Consider the following 20,047-nt stretch of genomic DNA (forward strand, 5'->3'; position numbering starts at 1 on the left):
TCCAAAGATTTTAAAATAACTTGCATTAGGTTTCTTGCCATACCAGATTTCATAAGGTGTCTTAAAAGTACCTTTCTTCAATTGAATTTGGTTCAAGGTGTAAACAGCTGTGCTTATTACTTCTCTCCAAAATGTTTGTGGAACCTTCTTCTCAATCATCAGTGTTCTAGCACAATCCACAATAGATCTGTTTCTTCTTTCAGCTATTCCATTCTACTGTGGAGTTCTCGGTGCAGAGACTTGTCTTTTAATACCATGATCTTTGCAAAATAGGTTGAACTCATCAGATGTGAACTCTCCTCCTCTATCTGATCTAAGACATTTCAGTTGTCTTCCTGTTTCATTTTCAACTCTAGCCTTGTACCATTTAAACATTTGAAAAGCTTCTGATTTTTCTTTTAAAAACATTACTGACATCATCCTTGAATAATCATCCACAAATAATATGAAATACTTATCACCATAATAACTTTGAACTTTCATAGGACCACAAAGATCAGTGTGCACAAGATTTAAAATTCCCTTAGAAGTGTAGGACTTACTTGTAAAACTTGATCTTGTCATCTTACCCATCTGGCATCCTCGGCACATGGCATTCTCAGGTTTTTCAAGACTCGGTAGACCTCTTACTCGGCGCTTCTTACTTATTTTGATCAGATTATCAAAATTAACATGACAAAACCTTTTATGCCATAACCAGGTATCATCAATCTTTGCATGCAAACACTTATTGTGAGTTGAGTCAAGGTGAAATGTATTACCTTTTGTTTGTGTCCCGGTAGCAGCTAACTTTCCATTCTTGTCATGAACTTTGACAATTCCTTTCTGAAATTCTATTCGGTAACCTGTGTTGTTTAGCTGTGCTACACTCAACAAATTGTATTTCAAACCTTCAACCCAATAAACATCATTGCATCTTGCATTATCAAGAAGTGTTATGGATCCTTTACCTCTTACCGGACATGGTGCATCATTACCAAATCTAACATAACAAACTTGTGTTTATCACCTGTCATATGATGTGAGCATCCACTATCTATAATCCAAGAATCATTAGTGTTTATGTGAGATATTAGGGCTTTTTCTTCATACCTTTCTTCATCTGATCCATCCTTGATAGCCACATAAACAACTTCCTCTGTATCGGTCTCATCTGATTTATCATCGTTAGATTCCTCATCAACAATTAAGCATGTCTTTCTATCTCTTCTTCTGAAGTCTCGGTGTCCTCTGTAATGATTATCTTTTTGTCTGTCATCTCGATAATCTCTCTTTTCAGTGAAATCTTTGTTAGGACAGTTAGAAGCCATATGTCCAATCTTATCACAATTGAAACATTTCAAAGGTAGTTTTCCTTTACACTTACCTTTGCCTCTTGGTAACCTTTTGGCCAATAGTGCTTCAAACTCTTCTTGCTTTCTGATTTCTTCATACAGTTTGTGTACCTCCTCCATGTTCTTCCGAAATCTTTCACTTGCTCCACTGTGATCTCCTTCAGAGTACTTATACTTTCTTTCATTGTAATCATTAGATTCATTCAGATGAAAAGAACTAAATGCAGATTCAACTTTATTTACCGATGACCCACTGTTATCAAAATTACTTAACTCAAATGCATGTAGCTTACCAATAGTAGCATCCAAGGAAACTGGCATATTAGGTACAAACCTCAATTCATTGATTGCAGAGACTCGGATTGCATAGGCAGGTAGAAGGGTTCTTAACAACTTACTTGTCATATCCTTTTCTTCAATAGTTCCTCCTGCTCCTTTGATTTGATTTACAATCTCCTTTAGTCTTGTACTGTACTGGGTTATGTTCTCACCTTCATTCATCCTCATAGATTCAAGTTGTCCTCCTAAACTATCTACTTTTGCTCTTTGAACATGTTCATCACCTCCATATACAGATATGAGCTTAGTCCACATTGCCTTTGCATCAGTACATCCTTCTAGATCATTAAACTCAGAATCGGTCAATGCAGATCTTATTTCAATCATTGCTTGAATATGTTCTTGCTTTGCCTTTATCTCTTCCATAGTCAATGGATAGGTGCTCGGTGCAACAAAATCATTCTCTAGATAGTATATAACATATTCTCCAACTCCTGATAGATGTAGCTTCATCCTTTTCTGCCATTTAGAGAAACTTGACTTATTCAGCTTAGGTGCATCCCTCTTATACATCTTTGGATTTTTAACTCAAGTGCCTTTAAACTTTCCTTTCGGAGTCCAAAGCTTTGATACCAATTGATAGTTCTGATACTTAATATAAGTACAGATCCAATAGCCAACAAGATGAGAGGGGGGGATGAATCATTCAAACTTAATCATCCATAAAAACATCAGATTCAACCTCGGTAACACATATATCAGTCATATAACCAAAAACTGTCAAACATGCAAACTCAAAAGCATATGAACAATATAAACCTCATAACACCAGATTTAACGTGGAAACCCAAATAGGGAAAAACCACTGTGGGATTTCGGACCCACTAAGAAATATACTCTTCTAGAGTATGCTCGGTTAAATGCAAATCCTGTTAAAGATTACAAACACATTGCTAAGGGATTTCCCTCAGATCTGTTAGGATCATCACTTTGTTAGAAGTGACCTTGTCAAAGGATTTCAAACACTCAATCAGAATGTCACCTTGTTGGAGGATTTACATATAAGACTGTTAAGTCCACTCGGTTAAGAGATTTCCTGTCACTTTCACAAAATAACAGTAATAAAAATCTATCTGCAACTTCACATCTAAAATGCTAAAGCAGATTCCTATTTGTTCAATACAATCTAGACATAGAACTAATCTTGTCTATCTGCTGGGCATCAATACTCTGTTATTCTAACAGGTCTTCAAGCTTCTGTGCTCGGTAATCACTATGTAGCATCCCTGTGCATACACTTGCCCGCATACATTGTTTATCAACAGTTTCCTATTTATAAACAATCTTCTAACCGCTTAATCTCATTGATCACAATTTCCCATGATCAATCATAGCCATCAGATCTTCAATCTTCTCCAGGTTCAATGTATCTTTCGATCTGAAAACGTTTTACCCCGCCTTGGAACTTGCATATTCACCTTGGAACTTGTGTTAGGGTAATGCGGTTCAATCTGAGCTATAGATCTTCTTGCCGACTTTCCATTGACTTAGATTCGTTAACAAACTACTTCCATGGCTTACCAATCATTGATCCGCTCCAGCTCATCAGCATCATTCATTAAATATCACATGTAAACATTTAATGCATTCTGTTATAGCTCGGTTACAACTCGGTGAATACTAAACTTCACTCGGTAGACATTTTGCCTTCATTAACCGATAGCGATAACCTTAGGGTTTACCGACTAGGTTCTTTGCTTGATAACATAGTATAGTATTAACCTTTACATTTTACAACATATGTATGATGTTAAAACAATCTAAAACATCAAGATCTCATCATTGTTTGACTCGGTAGAGTTGCCCATTGAATAACTTATCCCCTTATTCATCATATTCTTTCCTGTGTCTTTACCGACTTCTTTATAATCTTCATATCATACTTCTCAAGATATGGCAACATCATACTGAATTAGAAAATCAATTTCTTGACATCAATGACAAAATAATAATATCAAGATAGTAAACCATCTTTAATTAGTTATGTCCATAATCATCAACAACCTTCTCAATATCCTTATTGAAATGTCAACAATCTTTCATTGTCTGTTATAATACAATATTGCCAACAGTTTTCACACATTGGCCCATTGCAAATGGGGCCCCCCACTTTTTGCTTAGACTTAGGTGTTTGGCTAGGTTGTCTTAGCTTAGTAAGTTTAGTAGCTGTTAGCCTGTTAGCCCTTGCTTATGAGAAGTGAATATGTCTTGTCAAGTCAGGATTGAGGTTGTGTTGCCAACCTTGCTAAGGTGGTTAGTGTTGCTGAAAGTTGTCAATTTGCAAGAAAAATTCTTAGGGTTTGAAATGGCATGAATTAGGATTGAGGTATGAATGAAAATGAGGTACGAACTTGGTACAAATGAAGCTCAATATTTGGCCCTTCAAGTTGAAAATTTCATGAAATGGAAGTGATACAAATGAAAGGAGGTGCAAACTTGGTACGAATGAAGGTGAAATTACCATCCTTCAAGTTTGAAAGTTCAGGACTTCGACTTGGTACGAATAGAACATGAGAAGAATTTGGTACAAATGAACGTCAAATTTCTGCTCTTCTGAGTTGAGATTTCATAAAATGAAAGTGGTACAAATGAAACTTGAAATCAACTTGGTATGAATGGAGATGAAAATTCTGCCCTTGAAGTTGGAAAGTTCAAGACTTGGAAGAGGTACGAACGAAACGAGGTACGAATTTAGTCCAAATGAAGTGAAAATTCCACCCTTCAAGATTTAAAGTTTTGAACTTGAAAGAGGTACGAACGAAATGCGAAACGAATTGGGTGCAAATGGACAACAAAATGCTGCCTTACTAAAGTCTGAAATTAATGAAGAAAAGGGGTACGGACAAAGTGCAAAATGAAATGGTGCAAATAAAACACCCAAGTACAAATAAAGCTCCAATCACCGATTTGAGAAGGAAGTTTTCATTTAGTCCAAACAAAAAGGGTTTGCATCAAGTCCAAATGAAGATCAAAATCCTGCCATGATGATGAGGTGCAAACGAAGCATGAAAAGCTGCTCAAATCAAATGGTGCAAACAAAGCATGAAAAGCCGCTCAAATCATTAGGTGCAAACGAAAGAGGGAAATCCGCCAATACAAAGAAGTGCAAACAGAAGAGAAAATGCTGCCAAGTCTCAAGGTGCAAATAAACCTTAAAATGCCGCCTAGATCATGTGGTGCAAATGAACCTTAAAATACTGCTAGGATTGCTAGGTGCAAATGAAAGAAGAAAAGACGCCAAGGTCATTAGGTGCAAATGAAGCTTGGAAAGCCACCAATATGAAGAGGTGCAAATAGAGATAAGGAAGCCGCCCATGCCTCCAAGTCCAAATGGAGATACAAAAGCCACCGATTTGACACAAGTACAAATGAAAGCATAAAAACCGAAAATGTGGTGCAATTGGAAGGATAACCACCGATTTGATGAAGAGAAGAAGTCGGCCATATAGGGGAAGCGCTCAGCAAAAGAAATGAATTAAAATGTTTTTTGTTTAAGATGCAAAGTCGGCCTAGTGGGAATTTGAAATGAAAGGTGGTGACTCTATGTCCTTAGCGCCTATATAAGAAGGCATTCAATTTCATTTTTAAAACATCATTCAAGCAAAATTCGATCTCCAAAACATCAGCAAGTTTATCCTCAACACATTCAAGACGATAATTTGGAAGGGTAATTTTCATCTTCAGGCCAGTGATTTGGACAAAGGAGATCAACGACTTAGGCAAATAATTTTGATCATTTCATTGATCAAAATAAACCTTAGGCAATTTGGATTAGAAGCATTCTAAGTCCCATTTGGAAAATTTCCAGTCCAAATTAAGTGCAATATAGGCGAAATTTGACAAGATTCTGTGTATCATCAGACCTGATTTTGGGGAATTTCTTCAGCTAGGGCATTCTGATTTGAGCACAATTGGATCAGATTACAAGTCAAGCAACATCAGTTTTAGCTTTGGAAGATTAATGACCAGATTTGAAAAGATTTTAGCAAACATAAGTTTTGTGTAATATTGTCTTCATTTATGGTGTTTTGATTAAAGATTATGTTCTTTTCCAAGTCTAATGCAATGAGTGAATGTGAGGAATGATGGAAGAAGATTCAAAACATTTGCAAGGATGAAGGACTTGGATTCAACAAGAAGACAACATCAAAGAAAGGTTCGCGCTACAAATAGGTGATTAAGTAAGGAATCAAGGACATGTCAACATCAAGATCAAGCTCGAGTCATGGAAAGCAGAGATCAAAGCTAAGGACATGAAGGAGACAACTTATTTGAAGAATAAATGTTTTACAATCTTGAATTTCCTTCGAGAATCCAAGAATCAAACTCAGTACATTGAAGAGTCGAATCCAATTGGGTGTGTCATTCATCAAAGTAGATCATGAATAAGGGAAGATCAGTCATAATCATCACATTAAGAAAACTGAATACTGTTAAGTATCAAGAGATATTACTCAATACTCATCCATGATGACGAATCAAGTCTACAAGTGCAAGTTGAGATGGCATCCTAGTCATCATTCCACCAATTAGAGGGATTCCACATCGGCATGTCTAGATGCAATGCACTTGACTCATCATATGGAGGCACAAACTTCGAGCTACCTACCCTCATATTCCATTGGTTCACATTCAATATTGAACCTAAGAGTAATTTTATCATTGGTCAGAAGGAGTTTGTTGTAACAAACCCTAATTAGGGTTTTGTTGTGATGTTTTCACACATCGCCCCATTGCAAATGGGGACCCTTGCTTTTTTGCTTTCTGCTTGTTTTTCTCTCTGCTTTTAGGGTTTTGAGTGAGTGAGTTGCCTGCCTGGGCTAGGGCTAAACCTTAGGGGGTTCTTTTGATATCATTCAAGCTGAGTCCAGTCAAATTTTGGAAAGTTGTTAAGTGTCTTCCTGTTGAATTGAGGATTGAAAAGAGGTGAACCTTTCAAGGGAGTCAAATAGGTCTCAGGTTAGGTCCTGATTGAAATTAAGGTTTTTAGGGTAAAATCCAATTTTGACTAAGTGTTAGCATTTTGAAGGAGAAATTTTGTGTTCTTGCCTGGGTGAGTTTTGATCAATTTTTTGAAGTAAGATGATGCCTGAAACAGAGAAATCGCTACTGACCCTCAGAGAGGGCCCAGGGCGAATTCTATCTTGAGTGCAATTTCTTGTTTTTGGTGGACTTGCTAATTGGTTCCTGGCCTTGAAAATGACCTGACTTGGCCCTGTGAAGTGGTTTGAGACTTAAACGTGAAGCAGTTTGGCCTAAAAGGGTAAAATCGCTCCTGACCCCTGCTGAGGGTCCAAGACGAAAATATTGTTTAAGTCATATTTGTCACTGACTTTTCTAATATGTTTTGTGCAGGGTCTCCCGGAAGGATGATTGAACGTCACTAAAGGTGATTGAAGTTTTGAAGACAGGAAAAGTGATGATATTTTGGAGATTAAAGGAAAAATCGCTCCTGACCCTCAGAGAGGGCCCAGGGCGGAATTTTGATTTCCTTCATTATGCAGTAGAAAGAGACCAAGTTTTGAGCATGAAGGGGAAATGAATGACTTTCTCCACCCACCTGAAGAAGTTTTGACTTGAAATGATGAAGGACCTTGTCGAAAACAGGAAAATCGCTCCTGACCCTTAGAGAAGGCCTAGAGCGAAAAATCTTATAGGGGTCATTGCTAGCCTTATTTGGTCGATTTGAGATGTCAAAGGCATGGGGATGGATGAAGTGAGCATGATAAAGTATCCAGACTTGATTGAAGATGATGAATTGAAGGAGTTTTGCCCAGGAAAGGTAAAATTGCTCCTGACCCTCAGAGAGGGTCCAGAGCGATTTTCTTTGTGTGCACATTTTTTGACCTTTCTTGGACATGAGAGCTTATTCATAGCATGAAGCAAGGCGACATCTTCCTTAGCAAAGAAATTTCGAGATGAAAAGTGAAGCTATTTGGTCCAGGTAGCAAAAATCACTCCTGACCCTCAGAGAGGGTCTAGAGCGAAATTTTCAAATGTGCACTATTCTTGCAAGATCAAAGTGATTTTTATGATTGGAAGGGATGAAGGAAAGCATGTTCTACCCGTTGAATATAATTTGGATAATCAACAAAAGAGGAAATCAACCCAAAATCAAAAAATCGCTCCTGACCCTCAGAGAGGGCCCAAGGTGAAAAACCTAATATAGGAACTTTTCATCCAAGTTTGAGGAAAGCCAAGGTTAGGCATGGGTTTGAAATAATGTTTAAATTGCCTTGAAGTGAAAAGAGATTGTTGAGAGTCAGTATTTTGAAGGCAATTACAAAAATCGCTCTTGACCCTCAGAGAGGGCCCAGAGCGATTTTCCAGGATTCTCTCTTTTTTTTGAAGAATTGAGACAAAATCTTGTGTGGATAGGAAGAAGATAATGATGTTTTGTGCCTTAGAGGCGATTTGGAATCCAAAAGATGAAAGAATATGCCTAGAATGAAAAAGTCGCTCCCGACCCTTGCTGAGGGCCCAGGGCGAAAATCACAAAAAATGCATGTTTTCTTCAAAATGGTGCTAAGGCAAGGTTAGGATAAGGCAAAGAGACCTCCAAAAGCATGATGAATAATGTTTTTCTTTTTGAAACTTGATGATTTTGGTCACAAAATGAAAAATCGCTCCCGACCCTCAGAGAGGGCCCAGAGCGAAAATGTTGAAAATCCTCATTTTACCTCACAACAACGAAGCAAATTTGGATGGAGTGGATAAGGGAAAGATGTTTCTTAATGACGAATAAAGTTTTAATGAGAAATGATGGAGGATCAAGCCCAGTTTCCAAAAATCGCTCCTGACCCTCAGAGAGGGTCCAGGGCGAAAAACCTCAAAATCACACCTTTTCTCCAAAATTTGATAAAGCTAAGTTTGTAAGCCAGTGAGAAGGCCTAGTTGAAATGTCTTGAAGAGGTTTTTGACGTTGAAAAATGCTAATCCTGAGCAAAAAATAGAAAATCGCTCCTGACCCTTGCTGAGGGTCCAGGGCGAAATTGCCTCTAAGGACATTTTTTCCTCCAAAATTATTGATGAGTTAACTCTACAGTGCAAGGAAATGGATTTTGGGAGTGACATTGAAGGGTCAACAATTAAGTTGAGGTGGATTTTAGCTAGAAAATGAAAAATTGCTCCTGACTCTTGCTGAGGGTCCAGGGCGAAATTTACACTTCCACCTATTTTTCCTCACGCAAAATATCAAATTTGAAGTGCAACACATTAACTGGATATCAATTTACCCTCTAGGAGATTTTCAAGTCAAGATGCGAAGTATTCAAGGCTAAAATTGAAAAATCGCTCCTAACCCTCAGAGATGGTCCAGGGCGAAATCATCATGGAGTTTTATCAAGCCTTGTTTTAAAAATTAATATTCTCCAAATTGCATTTGATCGCCAAAATTGCTAATTTTGAGGCATTTGGAAAATTAAAATTAAATTAGCATTAAATTAAAGCATTTTGGGCATTTAATAAATTGATTTTAAGCCTTAGAAAATCGAAATTTATTTTGGAGGCATTTGAAAATAATTTTTAATAAAGCGCTCAAGGCCTTATTTTGTTTTTATTAGCCAAGTCGCCCCCCCCCCTTTTTTGAGATTTTACTTATTTTTTTACGTCTTTTTTGCCAAGTCGGCCTAGAGGAAGCAAAGGGGTGAGCGCTCTGTATATTGGAGGAGTTTGTTTCACATTTCAAATCATTCAATCATTTCCTTAATTGCGAAATTGGAGAGCTAATTGGAGGAGAATTTCCTTCATTTGTAAAAGGCTAGAAGAAAGTGGAGTTTATTCTTTTCCTAGCTAAAGGAGGCACAATTTGTTCAAGAAAAGGCTTTGATCTATACTTCGCCTAGCAAAGTTCATCTATTTTTACATCATTTCTTAGAGTTTAATACTCAAGAGGAGGTATGGCGAAATCATCTTAACACCCTTGTTCAAGGTTTGATTTTTAGACTTTTTTTTAGAAAAGTCTAAGTGTTGCATGGTTAATTAGGAAATGATAACTCAAGATTTATCATGAAGTTTCCTAATTAAAATCTTAAATCTTCCTTTTAAGTCTAATTTCTAGACTTCAAGATATATTACTAATTTTGAAATGTTGTGTAGGTATCAAGATGGCGACTCCTAAGGTTGGAGTATCTACAATTCGGCAGGCTCTCATCAAAGAAGATCCAGTCCAGGACAAAGATGATCTCCTCCAGTCTAGCATCGACAAGGACGGTCTTCTTCGGTCAGGAATCATCGGGAATAACTTCTTCCAATCCAGCATTCCAAGGCAAGGTACATCAATCATCTTGCACATCAAAGACAAGAGAAGTCAGAGCAAGGGTTCGTTGAAGAAGTAGATAGTTTCAGAAGAGTTAATTAAAGCTAGCTTCTCAGCAACATCAAATTGGCATCAACCAAGTGTCAGATGAGTTGGCATCCCAGTCATCACTCCTCCAGTCGAATTGGTCCACCTCAGCATGTCCAGACTCAATGTACCTAACACATGGAAGGTGGCACAAACTTCAATGTACCTACCCCAGCTATCCATTGGTCAAATTTTTCAGAGAAGACATGTGTCCTAAGGATGTGATTTTATCATTGGTCAAGCATTAAATGTTATGTAATGGTTGTAACAAACCCTAATTAGGGTTTTTATTGTTGAATCTTGGCCATTGATCTCAAATTGATCTTAGCCATCGAATTGTATTAAGGACACTATATAAGCCCCAACTCTTCATTTTGTAAAGGGAGTTAGAGAGGAGTTAGTGAATAGAGAATAGTTAGAAGGTGATTAGTTAGTTGATAGAATAGCAATTAGAGTAGAGTAGAGGAAGAAGGCAAAGATTGTTGCCAAGATGTTGTTGTAAAAGACTTGTAAAACTTCATTGAAGAAATGGTGAAATTTATGGGTCGATTCGACAATTTGCATGGTCTGTATACTTCTCATATTTGATTTTATGTTATTAGATGAGTGGAAGAGATGTGCTTGATTGATGGTGAAATTCATATATCCATACTACTAGCAGTTTGTTGATTGCAGACTTGCCTTGTGTAGTCAACTCGAATCATTCAGCTTAAGCTTAACTTCAATTGTCGCTTCTTCATTGATATGCATCAGCCTGATGGTGTCTATGCCTGTAGTGATGATTTGAACATCATAAAGCTTTCCTTCGAAGATTGCACTAACCTTGTGGAGATGGTCCTGGGATGTCAAACAAGATTTAGTTAGAATTTCATCAAAGATCATTCATTGCTCCTACATTCTTAGTATCAGAATTAGATCCTTTCCTCACCCTTATCTTTTTTCCTTTTTTCAAATCAGAGCTAGTAAAAACCTGTGTTCCAGCAATATTCAAAGCAAATCAAACGTTCAGTCATCAAGTGTAAGTCCCCTTGTGATTCCAGCAAAATCACATCATACCATAGAGAGCTTATCCACATGTAGAGATCCTACAGTGAAGAACCTTGAAGTCACCCTGATTGATCCTTTTCGCGATATCTTCAGCATTCAGAGGCTTTACTCAAGAGAGGATAAGGTACCCTTGGGTATTTTATTCTGTGTTTGATAGTGTACAAAAAACACATCAACAGGTTTCTATCATGTAATCTTGGCCATTGATTGTGAATCAATTTGAGCCTTTGACTTGTAATGAGCTTACTATAAAAGGCTCAAATCATTCATCTGTAAAGGGTTAATAGTAGCAATAGTTTAAGAGTAAGAAGAATAGAATAGAAGTCAGATTAGGAGAACGCAAAGACTGTTGCCAAAATCTTGTTGTAAGGAACATTTGATTTCATTGAAGCTATGGTGAATTAATGTGTCATTTCAGCAAGTTGCATGGACTCTACTTCTCAATTCATTTGCTTTCATGTTGATTAGATGAATGATAGGAATTGTGAATGATTAATGGTGAAATTCATTTATCCATACCACTAGCAACTGATTGTAAGTTTGCCTTGTGTGGTCAACTCAAATCCTTAAATGAGCTTAAATTTAATTGCTATTCATACCTTGATATGCATCACCTTGATGGTTATCTTGTTGTAGATAGTGATTTGAACATCACCTGCTTTTCTTAGAAGATCGCATTAAGCTTTGCAGAGTTGTTGCTTTGCATGTCAAAGCATGGCTTAGTAGAATTTCACCAAAGATTATCCATCGTTCCTACATTCTTAGGAGTAGTATAGTCTTTTCAAACCCCATCTCTTTTGCCATTTTATTTTCCAAGCAAGTAGTTAGAATCTAAGTTCTTGCAACATCTAAACGTTCAACATTCAAGTATTCAATGTAAGTCCCCTTGGATTACCAGCAATCACATCAACCATTGAGCTTATCCACAAGTTAAGACCTGACAGTAGAAACCTTGGAGTTGTCTCATTTGATCACAAAGCATAGCATTTGAGAGACTTTGTTCAAGAGAGGATAAGATACCTTGGTATTTTATTCTATGTTTGATTGTGTATTTAAAACACATCAACACCATCCAACAACAAAGTGGCCTAATTTTTAAGGAATATGCCTCCCTAAGTATTTCCTTCTTTGACATACATATTTTGTCCCAGAGTAGGTCAGCATTGAGATAGAAATCAGCTTTGTCTTTAACAAATGCTTCCATTGTTTACAAATGTTGATATGTATTTTAAAAATCTGTATTGGCCATATATGATATGCTTCATGCTTTTTAGTGAAAAGCTCTAGTTGCAAAATTGTTGCTCAGCTGAAATTTATTTTGTATATGGTTACTGAAAGAGCTTATCCACGACCATGTTTGTGCTTTCTTCTTGTACTTGATCACCAAATTGAATTGTTGAAGAAATTGCTCAGGTTGGATTCATTTTGAATTTGTCTGTCAAATAGTTGTTTCTTTAACTATTTTTTTTATCTAAGTTTATATCCCTCTTTAGTTAGTTCCCTTTTTAGTCATAAAGGGAACCGACCATGCCTTTTTCTGCAAATCCCGAGGTTGATATTTTGTTTGAGCAGCTACCATGACTGTGTGGTTCTAAGTTCTAATTTGTGGCCCATTACTTTGATTGGTTTGAACCAAAGTTACCCCGAGTTTCCGGGACGGGGACGGCAGGGGACGGCGGGACGCGTTTCCGGGACGGCAAATTTTTTTGCCAAATTTGGGGACGGCGGGGGACGGCAAAGGGGACGGCTATTAAAATATAGGAAATATTTAAAATATATAGGAAAATTTCAAAATTCTAAATGTTCATATGAAAACATGGATAAAGCATGCATACATACATTATATTCATATGAAAACAATAAAACATGGAAATGGCATGTGTATGATACTATGAAAAGTTGAAGACATTTTAGAATGTAAATTCTGAACATACAACATTGTTAATACTCAATAGACAATATGCAATTATGCATTCATAAATCAGAATTTCAATTCATTCACATTGTCAATATGCATATCATAATAGATATTAAAGAAATAACATACAAAATGTCAAAACAAAGAGGTTAAATTTTCCCTACTTCTATCGATGCGGTTTCCCCCCATATTTTTCAACGGGGGTTTGGGGGCAGCGCCCCCAAGGTGGGGTCAAGGGGCATCGCCCCTTGCGGGGTCAAGGGGCAGCGCCCCTTGCGCGCTCCCCCAAAAAAACTTATTCTTTCATAAAGGTGTTGGGTGTTATTTTTCTATTAACTCGCCGAGTTTGGCGATTTTTGGGCGATTTTCTAATCTCTGTGTCAAAATGCCCAAAGGCTACACTGCTGCCATATAGTTTCATTGTCAAAATTATGAATTAAATTAATGTTATCTTTTAATTTTTTTATTTTTACTAACAATTTGAATTAATAAGGGGCCTATATTAGAAAAAATTTTAAAAAATTTGAAAATACAACTTTTTTTAGTTTTTTAATATTTATTAATGGCCTTAGATAAGGGGGACGTCTAGCCGTCCCCGGGACGGATTGGGGACGTCCCAGCCGTCCCCTGACCGTCCCCAAGTCCCCAAAACGTCCCCGAGACGGGGACGGGAGTTTTCAGGTCGGGGACGCATCCCCGGGTAACTCTGGTTTGAACATATAGCATTGATCATGGTCTTTGTCAAATAATCTGCTAGCTAGTGTTTCTGTTATATCTCTACTGTCTTAGTGACATTGAACTCAAATCCATGTATTTATCTCAAAAGCTGTTGGCACCTGTACCATTTTCACACAGTTCACTCAGTTTGACAATCTTAATGATTCATGTTTTCTTGTGGAATACGATAGGTGGTTTCAAATTAAGACCATCTTCATGAATCTCATGACATGGATAATTCATCATGATTGAATTTGTATACTAGTATGACTTCTTTATTATTGCTTTGGGTAGACTTCTTGATACAGTTTAGAATATACAACTTTACTTTATTGTCTTTACTATTTCTGCTTTACAATATTTAATTAAGAGAATAATTACTTCTAGTGAGAAAGCTTTCATTCATTTGGTCTATGCAGAATTGCGAGCTGAGTTTTTACTAGAGAGCCTGGTTGATTTGAAGCGAAACCTGCTGAAAAGAGGTTCCAATCTACTCATCAAATATGGAAAGCCAGAAGAAGTGCTTCCAACTATTGTTCAATCTTTTGGAGCTCATACAGTTAAGTAGCTGGTTGCTTTCATTCTATAATACTGAATTCGAAGTACCTGCTGCATGAATTAGTTAGTTCTGTATTCTGCTCTTTCTTCAAAAGTAGTCCGTATAATGTCAATGAAGTTTTTCTACATAAATCAGTTGTTTTACATAAAATACACGAACTTCTAAATCCCGACAGAAAATAAAACATGTTCAGGTTTATGCTCAAAAGGAAACATGCATTGAAGAAGTAATGGTTGAAAAGCATGTCAGAAAGGGTTTGGAAAAAATTACTCTCTCATTGAGTGGATCTACTAGTTTGAAGGCTAGAAGTCCAACATTGCAACTAGTTTGGGGGAGTACTATGTATCATTTAGCAGATTTGCCATTCAAGACAGAACATATACCAGATGTGTATACACAATTCCGTAAGGTGAGTTATATGTATCCTTTGTTTATCATGAAAACTTCCCTCAATAAATTGAACCTATTGACTTGCATGATGTCAATATTGAGAAGCAAAAGGTAAAAGTGATTTTCCTTTTTCAGCACTAAAATTTATTTGGAAATGCAAGTGGTCAATGTTGTAATTATGATAAGTAAAACAATTTATTTTTATAATTCTAGCACATGCATTCTTGGGATTCCTTTCGAAGAACGGAGGAAAAAGTATGGAACCAATGCTTATGGCAGCTTTCCTGTTTAGTAGAATATTTACAAACACAGGCGTTCTAGACTTTGACAAGTTAACTTTCTCAGGCAGTAGAAGCGAAGTGCAAAGTCCGAACTTCCTATAAGATGCCAGCATTACTTGGACCTCTTCCTAAGAATGGTCTGAATGAAATTGATGAGTGGGGCAAGATCCCCACCCTTGGTGAGCTTGGATTGACTACCAAAGATAAGGTAACACAATTTTTAATGTTCACTTTACTCTTACTCAAGAATGTAGGACTTATTTTTTTATGGATCAAAATAGAAATGCATGTTAATGTTGGTGAAGTTTTGTATGGAAATTGTATGCAGGAATGAAAGAAGCTAATAGAAAACAGAAATAACAATGATAAGATATATTTAACTTTTAAAACTTGTCAACTCAAGCATTAATGATATGTTTATATTCAGACAGAATAGTTTTGCAAATATTTCTGAATCAATTTCAATTCCCAACTAAATACAAAAAATAGTGAAATAGTAGTCTCTAAAATATATAATAAATAACCATGACCAGTGGCATCAGAAGTAGTCTCTAAACAATGCAATAGTTTCCAGAGGCAAGCTAACAGTGGAGGAGAAGGGTCTGTCAAACAAGAGAAGCACAACTGAAAGATACCAGGTCTTTAAACAATACTTATACAAGCACACACAAATTGAAGATTGAAAATAGCTCTCCAAATCACGCCAAAAGTATATATTGCCAGTTACAGATCCTTCATACAAAACTATTATATCTGTTTACATATGTCTTTGAAATAAACAACCTGAAATTGCGAAAACAACAGATTTGATAGATCAAACTTAATACGGAAAGAATTACCTGTTCCCAAATGATGAACATCACCGAAAATATGCAGCTACAGGTATCGGCAGATATTCCTTATTTGCAGATTGCACAAGTGGGTGGCTCATATTACAAACGATACAACCTTGGCATTGGAAGTCGCCAAGCTAGGTGGTCAACAATATTCAAAAAACCTCTTAATCAGATACTCCTTTAACTCGAACCACTAATTGCTAGCAAAGATTCCAATATCCAATGAGGATTGCTGCACAAGCCAAAATCTCATATAATTTATCCCCGTCTCCTATTATAAGTGCATTGATGTGGACTGCTCTCGACGCCTGCAGAAAACCAAGCCATGACTTCTCAGAGCAGCCTCGATATAAATCGTGTCAACACATTTTGCCTTGATTGGAATAAGCTTAACTCCTTTATGCCGTGTTGTGACGTCTTCACACATCGCCCCATTGAAAATGTGGACCCCTACTTTTTGCTTGGCAGTGTAGTTGTCTTAGCTTAGTTGTCTAGCTTGGCAATAATTTTTGGTGTCCTTAACCTCTTGCTTGTGAGGGGATGCAATGCCTTTGTCATCAAGATGTGATCAAGTCAGGTAGTCTAGCTGTAACGTCCCCACTTTGAAATATAATTTAATAATAATAAAATTAAAATACAAAAGAATAAAAATAAAAATAAAATTAAAATTTAATTAATACACTTATTTAGTACTGATTAATCATCCATTTATTTCTATCAGCAATATAATATGAATTGAATCAGCTAAGCAATTTAATATTAATTGAATTTATTAAGCAATATAATATTAATTAAATTAATATCGATCAAAAAATATTAATTAAATTAATAATTAAAGAATATATAAATAATTAAAGAATGTGTGAATAATTAAAGAAAGTGTTAATAATTAAATATTCATTTGGGCAAAGTGTGTATTAAACCAAATGAAAAAATTAATTAATACAAGTGAATCCCTTATATATCATTTAAGATGGGAGGACATGACTCAAGAATAAGTCATGACTCTCCCATTGTTCGTGCCTTTCACTACCATAAAAGGTAAGCTTGCATGGGAGTCAAAGGACATATATAGAGGAGGAAAAATAATAAAGAAAGAGGAGACTAATTTTAGGAGGACTTCAGACCCAGCAGATACGTAAAGGTCTGGCTCTACTTCACCACAAACATGTAAGAAAGTACTTCCCTGCTTTTATAGAATTCACAGCACACTTAGAGTATCTATATTGTTCAGATTAATATCAGCATCAATAATATCAAATTATTCAGATTAATATCAGCATTAATAATATCATATTATTTCAGATTAGTATCAACATTAATAATGTCATTTTATTCAGATTAGTATCAGTATTAATAATATCTAGAATGCTGGTAATGTTAAGTGTATGTTTATGATGAATTAATACTTTTCTAGAAGTTTATATATACTGTGTGAATATGTCTGAGAGCATATATTGTCTAATTATATGATAGCTGCTTGTTCAGTAAGAGTTTTAGGAACTGTTAATGTTATCAATAAAGCCTGCACCCTAACCAAAGCTATGAACTTCAGCAGCCTATTGAAACATGGGAACACTTCAAGGATGTGGGTTACCTAAAACAAAGTGGACCTCCAGAGTAAGCCGGTTCTTTCTAAGCACTTCACCTAAACTAACAATTTCTTGCAGAGGAAAGAGTAAGAATGATAACATGTAAAATGAAAAAATCTAATTCTAAGGTGATTCACTAGATGATATGTTGAAACTTCAAACAAACAAAAATGACACACAATATAACAGCTGTTGGCGGCAATATTGTACACGGAAATAAAACTAGTTAATTAAGTTGTAATTGTGTTGGTTAGTTGGCAACCGAGGGGTGGCAGTTGTGGTGCGACGGTTGGCGCTCGCACCCCCTCAGTATCTTTATATACTTCCGAATGTAACTTGTGACGGAAGACACTTATGAATGGAATAACATCTGATATCTATGGCATTATTATTCTGCATTACGTGCTTTATTTGTGTACTTTAAGTTATTCACCCGAGAGGGCAAACATTTGGCGCCGCTGCCTAGACGTACTCGGGAACGGAAGACGCGGATGGCGCACAGACACGATGGGCCTACCCATTGGTGAGATAAACCCAGAGGTCGACGACGCGCAAACCGAGCTCTACAACGGAGAAGACATTGCCACGAGGGAATTTTCAATTCTGCTCCAAGTAGCCATCGAGACGTACGTTCGATGAGAGGCCACGGAAGCGGAAATCCCACCAAGTGCCGTGTGGACAGCACTGGAGGTTAGCTCGACAGTAAATCGGTTGATGAACCATCTTCCCCGGTTGCTTGCACAGGCATTGCTGGCACAACAAGCTCGCCTGGAGGAGATTGCCCAGGAAGAGCGACGCCAATAGATCCTTCAACAGTACGAAGATAACAGCCGACGGGAAGCGGAACAGGATGGTGCCAGGCCAGGAAGGAATTGAACCTTGAACCTTCTATATTCAAATAAAAGTGTCATTGACACGAGTTGTATCTGACAAAATGAATTAATAAAGACGTGTTTTGGTTTATGTATTGTGAATTATGGAAATGTACGACAATTAATGCCCAACCTATTGAATAAAGATAGAAATAAAAAAGCAGAAACGGATGAGTGGGAGGCCGCGTAGAGGGCCTTGATTTTGGAACAACAAGTAGAATGTAGACGGAGGTTGAGGCAACTTGCCGAAGGACGACCTGCCGAAGGGAACCAAGGAGGTGTCACAGAGGGTACAGAAGTCGAGGGAAATTTCTACGCGTCGCCAGAACACCGTAGTGTGCGGAGCCATGAAGAGTTTTTGGAGGAAACAAGGTTACAACGGAATCTAGTCGAGGAGACTCGGGATCAGTTTAGAAACTTATCCCTTACACCACGAAGTGAGGATCACCAAAGGGAGCCAGGAGTGGGCGCGGGTGAGAACGAAGGGGAGGACAACCGTACGGCTGTAGGTGCGACACACGGTAGGCAGAACACCATACCCCCAGTCACCCACGCAGGACACACCACGGGCGTTGGAGGGAGCGGCACAGGGGCTCAGACATAGCTATAGCCACCTTAGGGGAGACGACCTCCATCAATGGCAAGTAAACAGAAACTACCGAAGTTCAACGGTGACGGGAAGGAAGATCCCGTCCGCCATTGTCGAACGTGCAAAACCATATGGTCAGCAAACGGTGTTACCGATAAAGATGAATGGGTAACACAATTCCCAACAACCTTAAGAGGAGTGGCCATAGACTGGTACTCAGATATGGACAAGGCCAAAGTCGACACATGGCCCGACCTGAAGGAGTTTGGGATAGAGTTCCACCTCCTGAGAGATGACAACGAAATAGTCACCAAAATCTATGGAACAAAGCAGAACAAGAACGAGACTGTTCGAGCCTATAGTCGGCGGCTAAAAGAACTGTTGGGAAAAATGGAGAGTCAACCAGCGGATGGGCTGAAAAAGAGATGGTTTGTGGAGGGATTGAAACACTCCCTCCGAAGAAGATGAAAATTGTTCCACCGACATCGTACGAAGACGCATACAATAGAGCGATGGATCTCGAGAGCAAGACCAAGACATCGAAGAAAAAAAAGAAGAAGGATAGCTCGTCCGAGGAGGATGACTCTTCACAGGAAAGCAACAACGATGGTGAGGCTGGCAAACGGGTGCAAGCGCTCCTGAAAGACATGGAGCAAATGAGGAGGGAGTTCAAAACAATGAGAAGCACTGGTTGGACTGAAGGGGACATATGGTGCACTGAGTGCAAAGAGGAGGGGCATACAAAGGGTACTTGCTCGAAAAAAGCATTTTGCGAGATTTGCCAAGTGATGGGACACTCCACCAAGGAGTGCCCATACAACATGAAAACCCGAAGTACGCAAATGAACCAGGTGCTGTTCACGGAGTAGGCCACGACATCCGCACCAACGGGTACAGGCCAACAAACTAACACAACAACATCATCTGGAGGATACCGGGATAACAGACGCGGTGGCGGAAGAAATAACAACAATAACAATAATAGAAACCAGATCCAGTATGACACCAAGGGCTGGCCAATGATCCAGTGTAGGGCCTGCAATTAGTGGGGACACTTCGCCCGCGATTGCGCAAAGGAAGCCACCCCTCAGCACCTTTGCCGATGGTGCGGGCCAGGTGACCATGAGGACGCAAATTGCTCGAAGCCTGGTGTAAACCTTCTAAACATAGAACCCACGAAAGCAGAAGTGTTGGCAATCACAAGGGCGCAGGCCAAAAAGGGTACATAC

The 20,047-nt window shown here is 37.9% G+C and overlaps 1 protein-coding gene across 2 annotated transcripts in view; it reads left to right on the plus strand.

The window, feature by feature from the left end:
- Nucleotides 1–20,047, plus strand: part of LOC131075017 (cryptochrome DASH, chloroplastic/mitochondrial) — a 200,012-nt gene that overhangs the window by 12,774 nt on the left and 167,191 nt on the right. For both annotated transcript variants that reach the window (XM_059214979.1, XM_058011786.2), the window contains exons 2-4: nt 14,119–14,258; nt 14,452–14,667; nt 14,994–15,137. In XM_059214979.1, the coding sequence (XP_059070962.1) occupies nt 14,119–14,258; nt 14,452–14,667; nt 14,994–15,137 (500 nt within the window). The remainder of the gene's footprint in view (nt 1–14,118; nt 14,259–14,451; nt 14,668–14,993; nt 15,138–20,047) is intronic.

Source organism: Cryptomeria japonica, chromosome 2 (assembly GCF_030272615.1).
Source record: "Cryptomeria japonica chromosome 2, Sugi_1.0, whole genome shotgun sequence".
NCBI classification, from domain to species: domain Eukaryota; kingdom Viridiplantae; phylum Streptophyta; class Pinopsida; order Cupressales; family Cupressaceae; genus Cryptomeria; species Cryptomeria japonica.